At 54.9% G+C, this 20,221-nt stretch overlaps 1 protein-coding gene across 5 annotated transcripts in view; it reads right to left on the bottom strand.

Annotated features, from left to right (window-relative positions):
* GMDS (GDP-mannose 4,6-dehydratase) overlaps positions 1-20,221 on the bottom strand; it is a 455,535-nt gene that overhangs the window by 209,805 nt on the left and 225,509 nt on the right. For all 5 annotated transcript variants that reach the window (XM_064476118.1, XM_064476119.1, XM_064476117.1 and 2 more), the window contains one exon: positions 18,769-18,896. In XM_064476118.1, coding sequence (XP_064332188.1) covers positions 18,769-18,896 — 128 coding nt within the window. The remainder of the gene's footprint in view (positions 1-18,768; positions 18,897-20,221) is intronic.

Below are 20,221 nucleotides of genomic sequence, written 5' to 3' on the forward strand. Positions count from 1 at the left end.
CACCACTGCCCCGTGCTCAGGCTGCAGACAGCCGGTGTGAATGAAGGTGCACTTGCGGCCTCAGCTGTGGAACCTAATGCTGACTTCTGGCTACAGCAAGTTCTCGGTCAGACTTCTCTGAATGGTCGTAGCGTGTTAATACCCGGGCTCGAGGATGAGACGTGCCGGCTGGCTCAGGCCGGGCCACTGCGACGGTGCTCACATTCACTCTGACCAAAACCACGCGAGGTTTGTCACATTCGCTTTTTACCTCTGTGCGATTGAAAATACAGAAGGAAAAGTACACAGTGGGAAGGTTATTCTGGGAGCCAGGCCACCCGCTTGGGGAACTCCAGTAGCCCCTGCGGATCACGCATTACCGTTCCCAGAAACGAAGTCATCGCAACAGAGGCCGCGGCGTCTTCCCCAGACACGAAGCACCAGGGGAAGCCTGGCGGCCCTCCCCCAGGGCTGGGGCACTTCCGGGCAGGAGTCTTGAAGGGCAGTCGGAGAAGCCTGGGAGCTCCCCTCACCCACCTGCAGAGACACCTGCCCGGCCCGGCGCCTCCCCCTCCCCCACAAACAGCTCGTCCATGTGCTCGTTACTCAGACGCCGAAGAAACCAAAGGGAACAGGGAGACAGACGCACAGTAACTAAGCAGCACCTCGCCGCGTGGGAGGCTGCACGGACCACGAGGCAAGACAGAGGAGAAGGGCCGCTGCGGGTGGGAAGGCTGCGGTCCAGAGATGAAAGGGCATAATTTTATTCAAAGGTGAAAACACCCCAGATTAAAAATAAAACAACAGCCTACTGGGTTGGAAACTCTGAACGTCACATGCCAGTTCATCCGCCGACTGCCAGCTGACTAAGTTCTAGCAGCGTGGAGCCCGTCTACGTGGTGAGAGGCGAGGGTGCGGGAGGGCTTAACATGGGCGGTAAAGAATGCTTATTTCCCTAAACCTCCTGTCTCTTAAAACCCAGTTTTCACTCTAGAGACGTGACCTGGGCTCTTCAACCCTGCACAGTCCCACTAAAATTTAGACACAGGGCAAGAAGCAACAGCAAGCGTGAAAGTTACTTATGGACTAAGCAATAAAGCATGAAACGGAAATCCTTCCGAGCATGTCAGCTCTCTGGATTAATGGAAACGCAAGTTTGCAATGAATTACTTTTTCCCAGGGAGTCGAATGAAACAAGCCAAGGGTCCTTGAGGAAGGCCTCAGAAAACCAAGTACCATGTTGCCAGACCCTTAATAACCCCAAGTGGCCCACCAGTCCTCGATAGTTTCAACAGAAATACAGAGCTTGATCATCTGAAAAAAAGGGTGGAACTGTAATTTCTAAGAAATTGCACAGGTATGCTAAAAAGTTTATTTAAATTGCCACTCCAGCCACAAGAATCAGACTATGCAATGAAAAATGCTACGAAGCCATACATAATCACTTATAATGTGGCCAATAAAAGTTCATTAGGTTAAAAAAAATCGTTAAAATTGGGTATGGTTGTATATTTAAATATTTACAAATAACAGTTACAAAAACATTTAGATCACTTCAGTTGAAACCACAATGTTTCTCTGAAGCCTGTTTAACATATATGCTATTTAAGTTCATGAAAAACAGAATGTTCATGTCCGGAGAGTAAACATCAACACAGCACTGTGAAAACGTCTAGCATTCCGGAAAAGCAGAACTTTCTACTGAGAAAAGCTCAATGTTAACATAAAGATATGCTATATAAAAAAGCAAGCTCTCCTGGTCACCAAGAGCCTCGTTTCTTCCTATCAAAGTATTCCAGTTGTTAGCACTGATTATTCATTATACGTGATGTAGCAATCAGGAGATGCACTTTGTTTTGTTTATGAAGTTTCTAAACAGCTGACTTTCAGCCAGTCAGTAAGGAAAGCAAACACATTCCACGAGAAAGGATTGTTGACGTACTGTTAGTCTTTGATGGTGTCTTTTATTCCAACTTCAGAATCAAATTTCTACAGTGGTTGATACTAAGCTTAAAATCGTACAAAAACACGGCCACCACGTATGGTTTCAAATTACAAGTTATTTCTTGTTTTCCGTTTCAAATGCAGTATTTTGTTTGCACATATGGAGAATCAGTTCACGCTGCACACACACTTGCTCGCAGGTTTGTGCGGGGGATTTAATCAGGGGCCCTTTGGGATGGTCACACGGAACCACGCAGGCCTGAAGGAAGGGCTGGGAGTAGCTCCTAATGCAGCAGCCACTTCCGTCCAATCCAGCTCTCCGTGAACAGAAACACCTCCAAGTGTTTTATCCCGCAGCTTCTTTGGTCTAAAAAGTTTACAAGTTCAGTGTGAACCAGACATTAATCTCCTTACAGGTTTTTATTTATTTGCTTTTTACAATGAAAGCACTTTACTGGGCTCATTCTCTTTGTCTTCCTCAGTTAGCACACCTCTCTGAGCACTTTCACTTCCCTTCCACTTAAAGACTGGACACACGCAGTCTGACTCCTTGCTGGAAGCTTGTGCCGTTCCCTCCAAAGAGATGAAGTCCACTCCGATGTGCTGGTGGGCCCCCCACGCCCTCCCAACCTCAGGGGCCTTCCCCGCCCTGCTCCCGCGTCCTCCTGGGTGGGCAGAGCCCGGGGAGACGCAGCCACCAGGCAGCTCGCTGCTCTCCTGGAGCACATCTGGGCTTTATATCAGGCCTTTAATTAATCCTCAGCGAAAGCCAAGCTGTGACATTTTGACTAGGCAGGCTCCAGCTCCGGACAGGCCTTGATTTATTGCGACTGAGTCTCCACCAACTTTGATTTATTTCAGCTCTGGGGAGGAGGGCCAGCCCAGAACAGAAAAGCGCTGTTGAAGGCAGAGCGCGTGACCTGAGGACAGGCCCTCCAGACTTCCGAGGCCGCAGGACAAACGGTTCAGGAGAGAACGGCCTCTGAGAAAGCCCTTTTAAAAAACCGAAGATTTAAACAACATAAAATTGGACAGAACAAACACAATCATGGAGGAGAGAAAACCGTCCCTGAAGCAGCTGGCCGGACGCAGAGGGCTGGGAGCCCGGCCTTATCTCTGGGAGAAGGAGGACTGCCGGCGGGGGTGTCGGTAAGCACTGCGTCTGCATGTGGGGCGCTGCGGTCCTGCCCGGCCCCTCCCGCCGCCCCACCTGGAGGAGAACCCACAGGACGCCCTCCCCAGGCAGCAGCACCAGCGTCCTCTGGCTGATGCAGCTAAGGGCAGGTTCCCCATGCTGATCTGTTTCAGGCAGACAGAGTCCAGTCAAAAGAAGGCAGAGTTATCCCAGCAAACACAAAGGAGTTAGCAGATGTAACTGATGAATCTGCTGCTAGATCCAGCCCTCCCAGGACAGAAACAACACCCCTCCCCAGCCGAGGCCTGGATGGCATGCTGTGGACTCTGCCATCTCCTTGAGCTCAGCCAGGACAGGGACCCAAGTGCCACCTGAGGGTGCACAGAGGCCCCGCACATGGCAGAGTCCTTACCAGGGTCTCCAACTGCTGGCAGGCCCTGGTCCCCCAGGACGGCGATACTCTGACAGCACGTCCAGGGCCTCGGGTCCAGGGAACACGCGGGCGACAAAGGACAAGTGTTAAAAACCATCAGAAGCAAAGTGACGTTCCCCTGGGGGGATAGCGGGGGAAATGAGTTGAAAGCAGAGGAAAGGGGACAAGGGCCTGAGAGGCCAGGGAGAGCCCGTAAGGGACCCCGCTCACCAACTCCCCAGCAGCCGCCTCCCGTCCCCGGGCATCAGTCGGCCAGACCCGGCCTCCTCCTCTTCACTTGCAAAACGGGGATAAAAACACCACTTCTGCAGGGCTGTTGGCAAGCTCTTCCTGCATCAGATGCGGCACTCCTGGAGCTCACACAGGTGTCCTGCGGCCAGAGACCGGGTGGAGGAGGACTAGGTGGGGCTCACCTGTGCCCCCCGTCCACAGCACTGACACAGCTCGGGGGCTGGAGGTGGGGTGGCCCCACAGTGGGGAGAGGGGCGCTGGGCCCTGAGCGCAGGAGAAGGAGCACCAAGCAGCCAGTGTGCATCACCGCCAGCCTCCCTCACAGAACCACGCGCAGACACTGTTCCCAAAAACACAGCCATCTGCACCTGAAACCACTGAGTGACGCCGAGCCGCGACAAGGATCACCAGAAACGGCGGCGCCGGGACCAGACAGGGTCTGCGCTGATGAACTGCAGGACTGGGTGAGCAGCAGGTGGAGACCTGCGGCCATGCCATCCTGTTCAGAGCCCACCCCCCAACAGCTCATGCAGGATGGGGCGTCCCTTGGGTGCGGGTCCCCCTCTGCTGGCAGTCATCGTCCAGGACGCGGCAGGCAAGTCCCAGCAGGGTGCGCCCCTGCGGCCCGAAACCCACAGAATCCGAGACCCTGACTCCCATTTGGCCACGAAACACCACCAGCTGTGCGATAACCAGGCGCCCTGGTTCTGCCAGTGCAGTCTTAAATCAACACGGGGTTGTGAGTAACATGTGGTGTGCCTGTGTACTGGAGACAGTGCCCCATCGGTCAGCAAAGGATGCCATTTTAAAATACATGTTCCTTTTCTTTTTTTTTTTTTTTTTTTCACTTACAAATCTCATCTGAAGTCTCTCTTTGCCAAGCAGTTTATGAGTTGACCAATTTTGTTCTGAATTTCTTTTGGTAAAAAAATACTTAGTGGAATCAAGAGTTTTCTGTGAGATACATGTAATCTGAGTTGTCACATAAAGTTCCACAAAGACTGTGTCATTTGAACGTCATCACCCAGCTGAACAACTGCCCAGGAAGCAGTAGAGGGTCCCGAGAGGCAGCCCTCCGTCTGCCGAGTCTCCCCTCCTCCTGACCTGCTTCTGCCGGTCACCACTCCGACCCTCGTCCGCACAGGGACACCGGGGTTTGCGGTGGCTGTTTGCGCTCATGCATTTGGACTTGCACTAGAATGAGCTGCAGAATCCTGTTTCTTCATATTTTTAAGTAGCTAAAGTTGAGGGCAGAAATCCAAGAATCAAGAGTCCTGGGTCAAAATCCCAGGTTTGCCCCAGACTCATGTCTGACCCTAACGGCGAGCATCTCAGCCCCAGAGGAGTTAAAACACCCACGTTTCTATAATTAGAAAACACTACCAAAAAAAAAGAAACAAAACTGACTTGAGATCCTGACCAACAAAGCTGCTGCATCAAAGGAAAGGACAACACGGATTCGCCTGGGAACCCGGGGTATCCAACCACCAAAATCAGAAGAGTTTAATTTATTTGTATTGCTGCCCCTGAGAACAAAAGAGCACTCCAGGAGATGATGAAGTCCCTTCAAACAGGCATTTGGGTTTCTGTGACTAGCGAGGTCTGGCAGCCTGCAGAGCCAGGCGGGACACGCCACACAGGAAGGCGCAGCTAAAGCTGCCGAGCTACACGGCTCTTAGTCCTCAGGGAAAGCACTAAACCAGCCCAGAGCTCCACCGGACAGCGCGACTTCGCCCATCTCCGAACCACCTGTCTGAGAGAACAGTGAATCTGCCTGGTCTAAACAAAGACCCAAAGATACACTCTGTCCTCATGGTTAATCCTATGTCAACAAGTACACACTTCCTAAGGTCCTTTTCATAAAAGCACTCTGGGATTCTCTGGACGGCACAAGGACCTGCCCCAGGCTCGAGCTGCCTCCCTTTAACTGGTGCCCCCAGGTCACGGCGACTGTCCCGTGGCCGGCGGTCACAGGGGTGATGTGCGCCCCAGAAGGGGGAACTGTCCAGCGTGGCTGGCGTGGTGCAGGCTGCAGCCACTTGGAAGCCTCCCTGGAAAGCCTCGCTCTGGGAAGAGACGAGGAACAGGGGCTCTGGGACCCCCTTCAGCAGCAGGGACCACCTGGCCATGGTCCCCATGGGCCCCCTCTGTGGGACAAGGACAGGCCACCGACTGTTGAGCCAGACAACTGCACAGAGAAGCAGCACAAGCTGCTTGTCCAGGAAAAGCATCGTTCAAGCAAGCGGGCCCTGTGTTCTCACGGAGGCCCCTCCTGGGACTCGAGAGCGCAGCTGAGCGCTGGTTTGGGAGCAGGCAGCCTGTGTGCGAGGAGGCAGATCCCAAACCCAGAAACGCACAGGCTGCTGGCGCAGCACTCACTGCCGTGGGGCCGGCCTGAGTGTGACTGCGCGGAGACGCGCCGCAGCGTGTAAAACACCCGTCGGGCTGTGATGACGTCGCCCGGGGAATGAGAAGGCCTAGAAGATGTCTTGATGACATTTTGTATTTTTGACACATTCAGTGGTATTGTGGGTAATAATGGGTTAAACAAAACATCAAGATTAATTTCACCCGTTCCTTTTTACTTTTTCAAATGTTGCTTAAGAGAAAATTTTAACTCACAAAAATTTGATGCCTTGCGTGTGTGTAGCTTGAATTAGTGTTTCTATGGGGTAGTCATGTTCTGTAGCATCTGTTATCCTGGTGGAAAAAGAAATCAATGTTCGCTCACATGATTCTAGAATAACTGACGAAAATTGAGAATAAAAGGACGATTTGGGGCTGTATGCGTTGTTTCACTTTGGGATCTCGCAACGGCCAAGCGCGAAGGCATCTGCATCGTTAAAAACAATACGTTCACACTGGACGGTAATTAGACTTCCACGGACAAAGTGTTCACCAAGCTGGACTCAAGCTCTCAGGTTATGGACCTTACAGGACGTCCGACTCCAGCCCCTCACTCAAGCGAGCAGGCCCAGCTCGGGTGGTGGGTGATCTGTCCCAAGCGCACAGCTGGAGGCAGGGGCGCAGGCCAGGGACCCAGCCCAGAGCGGAGGGACGCTCCCCGCCCCGCGCACGGCCGCACGGGCCGAGAAAGCAGCAGGCAGACACACAAGACGCCAGCCTCCATTCAGGGACACGTGCCGCCAGCACAGCTTTTACTTTAATAAAAACAGCTCAGGGGCGTAGTGCCCTCGAGGAAGCATGGTGGAAGTGTGCGCCAAACGCCCTGGGTGTCAGCCTTAGAAAGCTGCTGTAGGAAAAGCGGGGCTGCGCTTTTAAGAAAGACCACTGATCACTCCAGAGAAAGGGCGACGCGACTGATTACTTTTACCCAAAAAGATCACCGCATTAGCAGCGCCTAGCCTCATTCCACAGCACCCTCGACGCTGCGGTGGTCCCCGTGTGGGGACGGTCGGGCTTCCTTACTCATCCCAGTGATGGGAGGACCTCTTTCAAGGCGGTCCAGGGCAGGATCCCTGCAGTCGGGGATGGAGTGAGGGTCTAGCTCATTTCTGACGCAAAGAAAACAGCGGTGCACACCATCTATTCGACCTGGGAAACAGACAGGGCCGTCCAAGGGGAACGTTCCTAGAAGTAATGAGCGCTCTCTCCACACAGAGCCAAGTAACCAGAGCTAGGGAAGCTGTCTCCAGGGGCACGCGAACGTCCCCCCAAGAAGGCCAGGCAGAAAGTGCAGCTGCTCTATCTTGGACCATTAACGCTGGATGTTGAGTCAGGCCACATCCCAAAACACCTACAACTGAAACTCAATTCTTCTCAAATGAAAACTGGCATATTAAGTGTACCCTCTGGGTTTGGGGAATGTTTCCCATCCCAAAATAAATTTCCAAGCACAAAGAGACAGTTAGAAACGGTCACTCTGCTGATAACCGCTTTATTCAGTACCCTGTCAACTAAGGGGAAAATGGCAAAAAGAAAAAACCCAAAACCCCAAAGCCAAATCTTTGTTTTAATACCTAGTGCCTGTTCTCCCCCCCACCTTAAAAAAACAGTTGAGCTTGTCCAAGTGTCCAAGCTTGGCTCCTTCTCAAGGGAGAGGTGTCACCACAGCGCGAGGACGCTGCCACGCGCACGTAACAGCTTTGACCATCCTGACTTGCAACAGAAAGTCATCCATTAAAGGATTTAAGTGTTCCTCATTAACTTTTACTGGCCTCAATTTTTAACTTTTTCTCCTCCTCTTGAAGTGAAAAAGGAGCGGTCCCTGAGCTCTGCCTGCCTTCCCGCCGCATTCAGGCTCAGCGACGCCCGCGGGGGAAACGCCACGAAGGACGGACCCCCTGGGGCAGAGAGCCCTGCAACGTCTCCAAACCCTCCCCTGAGCTCACAAGTCTGAGGTTCGGTTTGCTGAACGTGGGGGGAGAAGCAGAGATTTCACAGCCCTATTATTTTAGAGGTTTTCATTCCTAATCACCAAAAAGAAGTGGCTTAATTAAAGCCTTGTGGAGGGGGCTCTAACTTAAATTTGAGTCCCTCCTCTTGTTGACCGTAAGCACATTACATGTATCCTGATAAAACTGGGGAGAAGTAGTGCCTTTTATCCACGGTCCCTACAAAGAAGATGCCACGAGGGCCTTCCTCCCACCACGGCTCGTGTGTCTGAGCCGCCAGGTGAGGTGCACGTGGCGGAGGGGCGGGGAACAACCAACAAGACCTTTGACTGTAAAAAAACGCCTTGATTTGTTTCTAAAAACAATGATGTTAGATTTAAAAGCGGTCTTTCAGAAAACGAAAAATAAGTGCACATTTGCTCAGACAATTTTCAAAGTATAGGAACGTTACAACATAAAAATACCGAATTTCACCACCATGCACACACACCTCTGTGGAAACAGTCAGCGCCAGCTGAGCTCTGAGGGCACTGACAGGCCAGGGCAGTGTCACAAACCACCTTTCAAGAGAAGCTTTCCCTCACCACCTGTCACGTGAAGTAGGAACTGAGTAAAGAAACTCCTTCAGTAGTAAAAGTTGCTTATGGTTATTATTTATTGCTAATTTGATCCTTTATTGTTGTTATATGATCTTTTAAGAAAAATGGTTAGTTTATATATGAATTTTAAAAGGAATATTATTCAGCCCCGAAAAGGAAGGGAATCTTGCCGTTTGCAACAACACGGATGGACCTTAGGGCATTATGCTGGGTGCATACGTCAGAGAGAGAAAGACACATACTGCTTGACCTCACTCCTACGTGGAATCCAAAAAATACAACAAACAGAACGGAGCTCACAGATAGGATACAGAGAACAGGCTGGCGGGTGCCGGCGTGGGGGTGGTGGGGCCGAGGAAGCGGTCAAAAGGCATAAGCCTCCAGCGATAAGGTAAACAAGTCGTGGGGGTTAAAGCACACATGGTGGCCACAGCTGACAGCATCGTGTCGCATACTTGAAAGCTGTCAAGAGAGCTGATCTTAAAAGTTCCCATCACAAAAAAGAAAACAAACAAAAAATGTGTAACTAAGGTGACAGATGTTACCTAGACTTACTGTGGTGATCATTTCCCAATATATACAAATATCAAATCATTACGAGGTACACAAACAAATATGCAAACTGCACCTCAATTAAAAAACTAGTTATTGTTAACTGACCCTAATTTAAGAAAATTTGTAAAACAGGTCTATTACATTCACAGCTGCCTCAGCTGGCTGGCAGGCAAATTTGGTAGCCCCCTACCTAAAAGAAATTTTAGAAGTTTTCTTCCTCAAAGAACAGAATGGTGTAATTCTTTTTAAAGGACTATATTTCAGTTACAGAAAAAAAAACAGTGCTATGTCAAAAATGACAATAATATGCATTTTTTTCACCTTGGAAACTTTAGACTTGAAAGAAGCCCACAGTGTAACTTTTCCATCACTCTAGTTGAGTTCCGAGACCACCAGTGTAACAGCAGCGCTCTGAGAACCGCAGGGCGGCCTTGCCAGAGCACACATCCAGCTGCCGAGGGACAGGAAACAGAGCCAGGTGGTTCTGCTGAGGATGCACTTTTTTTCTTTATAAAACTAAAAAAGCGGTAATAGGTCAAATGCAAAAATGCAGATACGGTGAAACGGAAAGCTAGCAGGGAGACTCATGTAAATTAGACAAGCAGAGCTGCGCGCTCCGTTCCCACCGACGCCAGCCGCGGCGTGGGGGGAGAGCAGGAGTCAGAGTGACACCCCGCTCTGCACCGCAGACCTGAACGGCCTGCTCGATGGGGAGGGTGACCAGCAACCCTGAACCGGGCAGCGCCACAGAGTCGCAGGGAACAGTCGCATGTGCCCGTGTGGACTCGGCACCTGTGAAGCGTCGCAGACACTTAAACAAGGAACCCATCGGTCCAGGTATAAATCCAGGCTGTGCTGCCGGCACATCCACTTTAACTTGGTTGTTCACAAGCACAGGAAGCCCCTGTGGGACAGCAGGGGACACAGGTCCAGGGGGTGGGGACAGCACAGGTCTAGGGGTGGGATGGCCCAGGACATGGGTCTAGGGGGGAGGGCGGAGGGCAGAGGACACGGGCCCGGGGGATGGGGCAGCACTGGTCCCGGCTGCGTGGACGGAGCCACACCTCCCACAAACACACGTGGACATAGAGGTGGACCGAGGCAGGCGCCTCCACAGCAGCACCCCTTCTCATCTCCTTCAACCAGAGAGTCCGCAGAATCAAAAACCTGGCCCCACGAGCCCCTCCCAGAGGAGAGGAGCTGTGGGACCCAGGCCAGGCCATGGGGGGGTGGTTCTTGTGCAGGGTGGCTGGGGCCACCACCGCCCTGGGGGTCACAGGACAGGGACCCGTCAGAGAGCCGGCCTGGGGAGACAGGAACCCCAGCTGGTCCTCTGCCACTCACACCTGAGCCTGATTCCTAAGTGACAGGTGAGGCATGCAGTGACACCAGGTGACAGTCCCCCCTGAGGACCAGGCAGCACGGCCGATGGTCACGTGATCTGCTTCAGTGAAAAGACCGTGGGGCTGGAGTTACACTCAGACTCTGAACTTCTCTGAATGATGAACTGCTCCATCCACCAGAGGAAGGGGCTGGGATGCCCACAGGCGCTGCTGTTTTTAAATCACGTGGATCGGCAAAGCTGCTCTGGCTTGAGGCCCCTCCACTCTCCCGTCTGAGGCGCCCTGGGGCGCTGGGGCTACAGCCGGGGGCCAGACGTGGAGAGGTGTGTGCCTGCAAGAAGCGGCCTGGTCAGCCCAGGTCCAGGCTCCGGCAGGGACTGGAGGTGTGAACAAAGAGCTGAGGGACAGCGCGGGGAGGCAGCTGAGGGAGGAGGGCGGCCCCTGAAGACTTGATCGGGGCCAGGCTGGGTTCAGCCCGCAGACCCGATAGGGGCAGGCACAGCCCTCAGGCGAGGGGGGTGCAGGGGCTGTGGTGTGGCGGGAGAGGGGTGGGGCCCCGGCAGGGACCTCGAGCGTCACACTCCAGTCACCGGCCTTGATTCTGCAGTGGAGATGCCACTGACTTCAAGAAGGTTTTCGTGGAGCCAGCTGTGGCCAGCGGAGGCAGAGAGCGCATCCCGGTGCCGGGCACAGGGCAGCTCCCAGTGAAGGGCTGACATCGACGCGGCATGGGGCGGCATGGGGCGGCACGGGGCGGCACGGGGCGGCATGGGCAGGCGGCACGGGGCGAGTGACACGGGGCGGCACGGGGCGAGTGACACGGGGCGGCACGGGGCGAGTGGCACGGGGCGGCACGGGCGGGCGGTCTGGTTTGAGACACGCTGAGCTCCCTTCTCTCTCCAAGTCCTATTTTCGGCCTCTGGGAGGTGGAGAAAGGCTAACAGCATCTATCTCACTAGACTCTCGTGAAAGCAAGCGTCAAGCAGTTTATAGGTCTCAGGACCCGCGAGGGCTTAAACTTGGAAATGAAGAGGCTAAAAGTATATTTTAATTAACGGTATTTCAGGTTCAGAAAAAGGTCTTTGTTTTAACACAACAACTGACACTCAGAGCAGTTTGAGGGCCGTCCTGGGAGATAACTTCCCAGTTCCTCAGACACACAGCCCGGCCGCCTCCCCGCCAGCTACAAGGTGGGACGTGAGCTGCGCCCAGAGATCTCAGTACCCGTGCTGGCGCAAACGCGCCTTCCTGGTGGAACGCAAGCTCCTGTGACGGTCACGGTTTCCACAGAAGGCAGCTCTTCACGGTCACGACGTTTTTGCTCCTGCAGAAAGTGGGGGCGACCCAGTGGCCCCCCCTTGGCTACAGAACGCGGTTCACACGTGCCCAGTGTGGTCACATGAAGGGGCCCAGACCCTCTGAGGCTCACTGGCTGCAGGGAGCCTTCAGGGCACAAAGCCAGGGGGTCCACGCTCCAGACGCTGGTAACCCTGGCAGGAGAGCGTTCTGACACTGCCCCCCACCATCGGGGGTGGGGGGAGGAAGGAGGGGAGGAGAGAAAGCAGCGAGAGACGGGGAGGGCAGGGGCTGCGTGCGGGGAGCCGGAAAAGGCCCCATGGAGCCGTGAGAGGAGCCACTGCAGCTTCCTTGGGCCCACGAGCCTCCGGCCGCCCCAGAGCCACAGCATGCGCAATTAAGCACGCAAACCGGTAACTCATTAGGGGTAATTTTAATAGATGACTCATTTGGCCCGGCCGGTGGACGACGCCTCGGTTTCCCAAAGCCTCTGGCAGATATTTAACCACAGTGAGGCTCTCAGCGCCAGGGACACAAGGCGGTGGGCCTTCAGCCGCCTCTGCCCTTTCTCCCAACTTCTAACTTCAGGTTTTCTGCAGACAAGGATCCCGTGAAATGAATTCTGTTAAACCTGTATTTCCTGTACAGAGTCGGTCCCTCCTCCAAACGACAAGGCTGCATACCCGTTCAAGCAGCACTCACTGCGGTGGGGGTCGCGCGCTCGGGCCCCGGGGCTGGCATTGCACTTCGGTCTCTTCCGGTGTCTCAGGCTCGTGTGGCCGGAGCCTCACGCCTGAGCCCTGCCTCACGGGGACCCACCCGAACACGGCCCGGGCTGCCCTAGACCAGGACCGCAGCCCGGGGCTTCTCCTTCCAAAGCCGGCCTTTTCCTACGAAAAATGCAGATAGCAATTCCTGCCCTTCTAAGCCTGGCCCGAGATTTGCTGGGGGAATCAAATCCAAAGGTGTAAAAGATAAAGCCGTCTGCAGACACGAGAGGATGCCCTTCGGGGTTGGAAAGGTCTGGGGAAAGCACTTTGTGTTTTGTTTTTGAACTTGAAATTTGAGATCCAGTGAAAATCAGCAAGTCATTCTTGACCCAAAGGAGACATTCTAAGAAAAAACACATGAGACCCTGAAGCCTGGATTCTGATCTCTGCTTTACACCGGCGAGCAGGACAGAGGCGCAGCCGCCACGCCTGGGGTGAGCATGCAGACGGCGGGACGCGGCCACGGGACGGACGAGGCGACGCCACGTCACCTGCCACGAACACGGCCTGCCTCCCAGATCCCGCCCAGGCCCCCACACCGCCGGCCCGGGGCGGCCTCACGTGGCTGCGCGGGAGTCAGGGGCGTCCGGGCTCTGAGCGGGCGAGGAAAGGGAGTCACACACACACGGAGCCTGAGATGCTTGCGGGGCTCCCCAGAGCCACCACCGGACGCTCCGTGCACGAATCTTCACGACTTTTACATGTATTTAAAAACAAGGACGTATCATTGGAAGGTGAGCAGCCCCCAGCCCGTGTGTGTCTGAGGGCCAGGGGGACGGGAAGGAATGGAGAGTCAGAGTCCCCGAAACAACAGGGTCCATGACGGGAACCTTGCTCCACTGAGAAGAACCCTGCTCCAAACAACATCCGGAAAACTGAGCGGGAACAGCGCGCGGGCCCCACGAGCAGAGGTTTCTGACAAGCAGGCTCAGTGCCACCAGCCGCACGCGGGGCACCCGACCTTGTAAACAGACGCTGCCCGCGTGGTCTGCACACTTTGTCGGGTACGTCAGGGCCAGCGTATCACTCTTTCTACCCTTCCCGTCTGCCCAGATGTCCTTCTTCTAAGGGAGGAGTGAGGTCCAACACCAGCAGACGGAAGAGGTAACGGGGAACTCCCCGCAGCACACGGACATGCGAGCGCGAGGCCGCGTCCCTTCACGGTCAGCGCGCAACGAGACAGAAAACCGCCCGAAACCGTTTAGTTGGAACCAAGTAAATCCATCACAACTCAACCCTAAACGCTGTAAGATCGTACTCAGCGGAAAATGTCTCATGCTGAGTACAGGAAACACTATTTTAATAGTAAGAGGGATGAAACACATTCCAAGCTTTTTATAAATTCATTTCATGAATTTTTATAAAGAAACGATGCGATAGGGAGAGGCCACTCATTTCAAGCGTGCTGGGCGCGTGTCCTGTGCCAGGCGGGCCGGGGCACACGCACAAGCAAGGGAACAAAGCCCAGTGCGCGCCCTCCGGCCGCCGCGTGACACAGGCGCGGCACCAGCGCCCACTGTGTGCGCGCAGGAGGGCTTCGTTCTCAGACACCTCAGGCCCTAGCTCCTGCAGAAGCGGTCAACAGGAACGGTTCAAGTGCAGCCACTTTCTTTACGACATGAGAAAACACAGCAGAAGTGGTCGCCAACATTTCACGCGGCTCTGCACGGCAGCTGCGGCCGCGAGGCTGGAGGAGCTGACCCGTCCCCTCAGGGGCTTCGCTGACCGTTCTTACGTGAGGCCGAAGTCAACGGCGCACAGGCGGTGTCACAGACGGCTTCTCAACTTCGCCTTCAGGTAACTCTGACTCTGCAACACTCCACTTGTGAGTGCCTGGGCTCTGTGGACAGCCAGGTCCCCGCTCCCCTCTGCTAAGATGCAAGGGACCGTCACTCGGCCGTCCCAGCCCATGCATCGGGGCACACCGAGTGCGTGCGCATGGCTCGGCCCCCGCACCTGGAGCCGCTCTAACGGCTACCGGGGAAGACCCTGCGGAAATTGGGCCCCAGGAGGATGGTGGCTTTTGCATACTCCTCGGCTACAATAAGGCATAAAGAGCGTGGGACAGAATCAATGACCCATGTGGAAGCTCGTTAACTAGCAAGTCAAAGTGTCAGTCATTCTAGGCCTGCACAGCGTCCGCTCTGAGCGAGAGACAGAGCATCGCCGTCTCCTGCAAAATCATCCCTGAATCTAGATGATGTCATGCTTTACGAGGGCAATTAACCTCGATCACATCAACAGTCTTGCTATTAAAGTTAAAGAGCTGGTGTTCGCTCGTGGGCGGGATCAGACAGGAAGTGGGAGACGGGTGGGGGGTGGGGAGCGGACGGGAGGACAGGGACACAGAGAGAGGAAGGAGCCGCCCCGGCGAGGAGGCAGAGACAGGGCGAGGGCGAGGGCGAGGCCGGGCCGGGCGGCCCCGCCGTGGGAGGCGAGGCCCGGGGCCCTCCGGGGACACCTTTGGCGTGAGGGAAGGAGTCACCCCAAGCTTTTCCCACCGTTTCCCCAGGACTTCCAGCTTCAGGGGCAGACCCGTGACTTTGGAGGGGACAGGTGGTCACTTCATGACCCTGGGGCGTGGCCATCATCACAGCAGCACCCGCGGAGCGAGGAGGGTGAGCCCAGGCTTCCGCTCAACACAGGTAACTGCCGCCCACGGGGCGTGGCGGCGTCCACGCGGGCGGCACTCCACTCCACGTGCACTTTCCTCCTCCCGTCTCCACCCACACACACACTTACGTTTGCCAAGAGCCACTTTTCCAATTTAACGTCAGATCCTCAATTTTACCTTTTAAAACACAGCTGAGAACCTGTGTTCGTGCTGTGCCCACCCCATGCCCCTAACCCATCTGTGGATGGAAACTGTGGAATAATCATCCCAGGAGCACGGGGGTGCGGGCTTCACTCGTCAACACAACCATGTCCCCAGGGCTACGGGGCGGGGCGGCCCCCGTGGGTCCCCCCCTCGCGTCAGACCCGGCCAAGGAGGTAAGGCAGCTCCGACGTCCTGCGTATCTGTGAGGTGAGGCCTTACTGGGGAGCAGACTCGGGGACCACCAGCCCTTTGGAGAACTCGAACACAGCAGGGAATGAAGCCGCGCTCCCAAGCTTGAGGAGGAAAAACAGCAGTTTGCCGATGACGTTGCAACACACCTCAGGGGGGAGAGATGGCCTCTCCCTCCAGAGCTGTGTGGACTGAGGCAGGAGGCAGAACGCCGGCGCAGACTGGGAGACGAGGGAGCAGGCCGGGGACACAGCGAACAGCTCTCCCCAGCTCTGCCCACCTCCCACTGCCCCTCGGAGGCCCCCAGCTCACCCCAGACCTCTGCCGTGGCTGAGACCGAAGTTGCCGTGAAGGTGACTCACTCAGAAGCCGAGGAACCAGAAGGGCACCCCCTTCTCGTCGCCCCCAAGCACACCCTCTGCACGGGGGCCGCACACAGCGGGGAAGCGGGCCTGAGGTCTGACAGCTGCCCGCCACTGCGAGCTCCCTGACGTTTCTCTGCCCCATGGACGACAAGTGGCAGGAAGGGGAAGCGGAGAGAAGGTAACTTTCTGTCTCTCTGGGAGACGAGAAGCTCCCCGGTCCCACTGCTCCCTCACCCGGCCTGATCAGGGGTCCGCGCGCGGCTGGGGACGGGCTGCCCCCACCTCGGCGGCCGTGGCTCTGAGCAGGCGCGGCCCCCACCTGCCCCTCAGCCCCTGCACCTGTCGCGTGCACCTGGCACGGGAGGACGGACTGCACCTCCCAGCAGGAGGCGCGTATCCTCTAGGACAACGTACGTAACGTCCCCGGGGAGGTCCCGGCGTGCACCGAGCCGAACATTCGGCAATTACTCTTATTTTTATTTCTAAAAGTAGCTTCTTGCTACTGCTCTGTGCTCCCTGACACCCACCCCCCACCAGATAAAAAGGAAAAATAAAGTTAAAACAGAGAAAAGGCTGAAGGGCTGTATTAAAGCCCAGCTGTGTCTCAGGGCGCTCCCTCGCAAGCTGGCGTCCCGGGAGGGCCCCTGGGCCAGGGGGCCTGCCCCGTTCACGCCAGGCAGTGGGACCCATGATGTCTTTCAAATGGTTTTCTGCCGCGTCCTGGGAAAAGTTCAGACTCGGGTCACTTCATGACCTGCCTGTCCCAAGAGCAAAGGGCCGTCCTGTGAGAGGAAAAGCTTACGGGTACTTGCGACCCCGCCCTGACCCCAGCTCACCTCTCAGTGTCTCTGGCTAGTTTATCAGGGCGGAACCACAGGCAACCTCGTGACCCGAACTGCGACCGTCGGCTTTACTCACACACGCGGCGCTGCTGGGCGTGACTGCCGGGCGGCAGGTGAGGTGAGTCTGGGAAGCCCTCAGACCCACGGAGCTCACGGAAGACCTCGCTGCTTACGCATCCATGTAGCAGTCGCATGCAGACTTGTCGGAATTGGGAGGGGGCCCGCTTTTAAAATAGCATTTATCTTTTTCCCTGATTGAAAAGGCTTACACACACTCATTTCAAATATACGGAAAGCAGAGAAGTGTAAAAAAGAAAATTAACACAAGCAAAAGAAGGGATCATTGACAGTTCAACGTACTGTTTCTCTCACCACCAAAATCTGTTTCTCCCAATACAAACTTCTTCTGTGCCCCAGTGCGAAAATGTAAAAGAAACAGACTGAAATTTGGTCTGTTTGGTTCCTGAATCTGGAGAACAAGACCGTGGATAAAGGAGGACACCCACACAGCCCGACGCAGCTCCAAGTACACGCAGGTGGTCAGAAGGCTACACGCCGAAACGGTGTCGTTAAAAAACAACGTGCGACTTTTTACAAAACGTTTCTCAGGCTGTGAACAGGCTCAAAGCCACATAGTTTCGGCTTCTCTCGCTGACATCGCCTTTCTCCCGCTTTAACTTCTGAAAGCGTAGCCTTACATTTTTAAATGTAACGTCCTCACAATACATCTAAGGACTCCTATCAGAAGACGCGTCTTTGCACCCACAGCCAGAAGAGCACGTGTAAATGACCTAAATGTTTTGTTGTTTAAAATTTAAAATCGGGCCTTTTTTTGTCCACAGCATGGATCAGATTTAGGTGTTTGAGCACGCAACACATGCAACTGTCATAAACCAAAATGGAAACGCTGCGAGGCCAACGCCGTTGCCAGCAGGTGAGCTGCTTTGTTTGCTTCCTTCGCAAACGTTCACGCTTCTTTGTGAATCTCCTCAATGAGCAAGGAAATTAGGTCTGGTTTCCCCGAAAGGCGTGGTCAAGGACAGAAACGGTCTCCTGAGCACAGGAAGCCTGTGAGCACCTCGACGGCCAAGCGGACTCCAGGGACACACACAGGGTCACCCGCGTGCCCTGCACGTCCAGCCACAGAACCACCACAGGCCGTGGAAAGCTTACTAATCCAGGCAAAGTAAAACGTAACGATTTGCTTAAAGAAAAATCGCACAACTTGTGTATGTAACATACGTAACCTCAACCAAAACTCAGCGTGCGTATAAATCCCGGGAGTGAGAACCTGGGCCTCCTGTAGCCGTGTCCCTGCCAGCACATCTCCACACTCTTTCTTTAACGGACAGAACTCGCTGGTGCGAAGCTACACGTGGATGCGCGCAGGGTGACAACCCGCCTGGAGCAGCAGGGACGCCACCAGAGACCAGGGCTCTGGGGGCGAGTCGGCAGACACGTGTCCATCTGAGGGCGTCAGATGGTACACGCGGAGAGAGGCCGGCCTCCTGCAGACCTGGGAACGAGTGCTGGCACACCGCGGCCCTTCCCAGGCAGTCACACGTGCCGTGGGCAGGGACAGGGCAGGGGGCGCAAGGGCGGGGGAGAGGAAGACGCTTCAGGAAGGAAAGAACACCGTCCAAACACGGTCTTATCCGTCCTCCAGACCGTGACCGGCACCTTCGTTTGACCACGACAAGAGCCGCCACGAAAGCTTCCCCTCCAGCAGCCGCGGCACGGCCGAGGGCGCCGTGGAGCCCCCCAGCCAGGAGGGACAGCGGTCTGGGGTTCATCACAGCGGCACCAGCACAGCCGGACCCACCGCCACCTCGGGTCCAGCCTCTGCACTCAGGCCCGCCGTTTGAGCACCGGCTGATCCAGGTATCTTTACCAACATAGTGAGTCAGTTCCTACCTCCACGTAGTCCTTGGCGTGGCCCCAGTCTCGTTTGGCGTCCAGATTTCCCAAACTGAAACTCTCCAGTTGTCCAAGGTGGATCTTAGCTACTGACCGGCTAATTTTTCGAGTAACAAAATTAGCTCCTACAAAGAGAAAGAAGACGTACTGTCAGTAGACTGCGCCTGACGCTTAACAGTCTGGTGAACCAGGCTCGATCTCGGCCTCTGGGCATTTCTTTCATTCTTCCCCCCCTTTAAAATAGTAAGAGGAGAAAAGAAAACAGACGGCGACCATTAACTGTCATTTAGACGAGGTAAGAAGCTCGAGGCCGAGTGTCACGCCAGCGGTACTCTCATAACAAACATTCCTCTCTGGGGGACGTCTCAACATTCCTCCTCCACGGCTGCGACACGGGACCCAGGCGCCAGGCCAGGGAAAAGCTCTCGGAACGCCAGTTTTTAAACAGAGAATTCAGCAGGCCTGTATGAGGGGAAACGCCAGGGCCTGAGACCACCCTGGTATTTTTAAGAACATAAACATCACATATTCCTATTAATAAAGCTGTTTTGGAGCTCGTGGGGAGAAAGGGCGTAACTCACAGAAACGGACGAGAAACGCGCCGGCGGCCGCGAGCGCTGCTCGCCCTCCCCGAGGAGCCGCGCGGCCCTCGGCGCTGGGGCCCAGCCTCTCGGCGGCTCCGCACGCGCTGCGGTGCTGCTTCGCACTCGCCCCGCGCCGTCGCGGGAAAGCAGTCCTGAGCTCGGTACAAACATTTTGAAACGGTCGGACGAAAGGTGCCGTAAACTAAGAACGTAGTGAAACGGTTTTAGTGTTCTCTGGTCTTGAACGAAAGCCTCTGTCTACTTTAAAGAGATCACAAAGAGGACCAAATTAAAAGGCACTTCGGAGCCAGTTTTACCCAGGCCCCTGTGTCCAGGCACAGTGATCACAAAACACCGGGCAGCGCACCCTCTCAGGGCAGTGACACGCATGCGAGCGCGTCAGCAACGGCTTCTTCATGCAGTGTAGACAGACTGTTATCACCATTTATTACATCTCAGTAGCGTTAGCTTTGTTCTTTTGCAGATGGAACAGGGAGGTGAATGTTACAACAAGGCTTTGGCTTTTAGAGAAACTGGCACAGAGGTCCGGGGAGTTTTTCTGAATAGGTTTTCTAAATTCTGGCAAGAATATAGCCCAGCACAAGTTCAAACATACACTAGACTCACACACAAACTCAGTGTCCACGTTTACACCAACACCATGTCGTGAAACACGACAACGCGACGTCCATGGAAATCCCACTTTTCAGTTTCTCTAGCAGTTTATAGAGTACATTACGAAATTCAGTTTCAACGTTGCATGGCTGTTTATAAAACACACACGTGCTCCTTCAAAAAAGGGCCTTTCAAAATGAAGTACTTACCAGGAGCAGTCGGTCCTCCTCAGCTGGTCGCCAGTCAGCAGT

The sequence above is a fragment of the Camelus dromedarius genome, chromosome 19 (genome assembly GCF_036321535.1).
Source record: "Camelus dromedarius isolate mCamDro1 chromosome 19, mCamDro1.pat, whole genome shotgun sequence".
In the NCBI taxonomy this organism is placed as follows: domain Eukaryota; kingdom Metazoa; phylum Chordata; class Mammalia; order Artiodactyla; family Camelidae; genus Camelus; species Camelus dromedarius.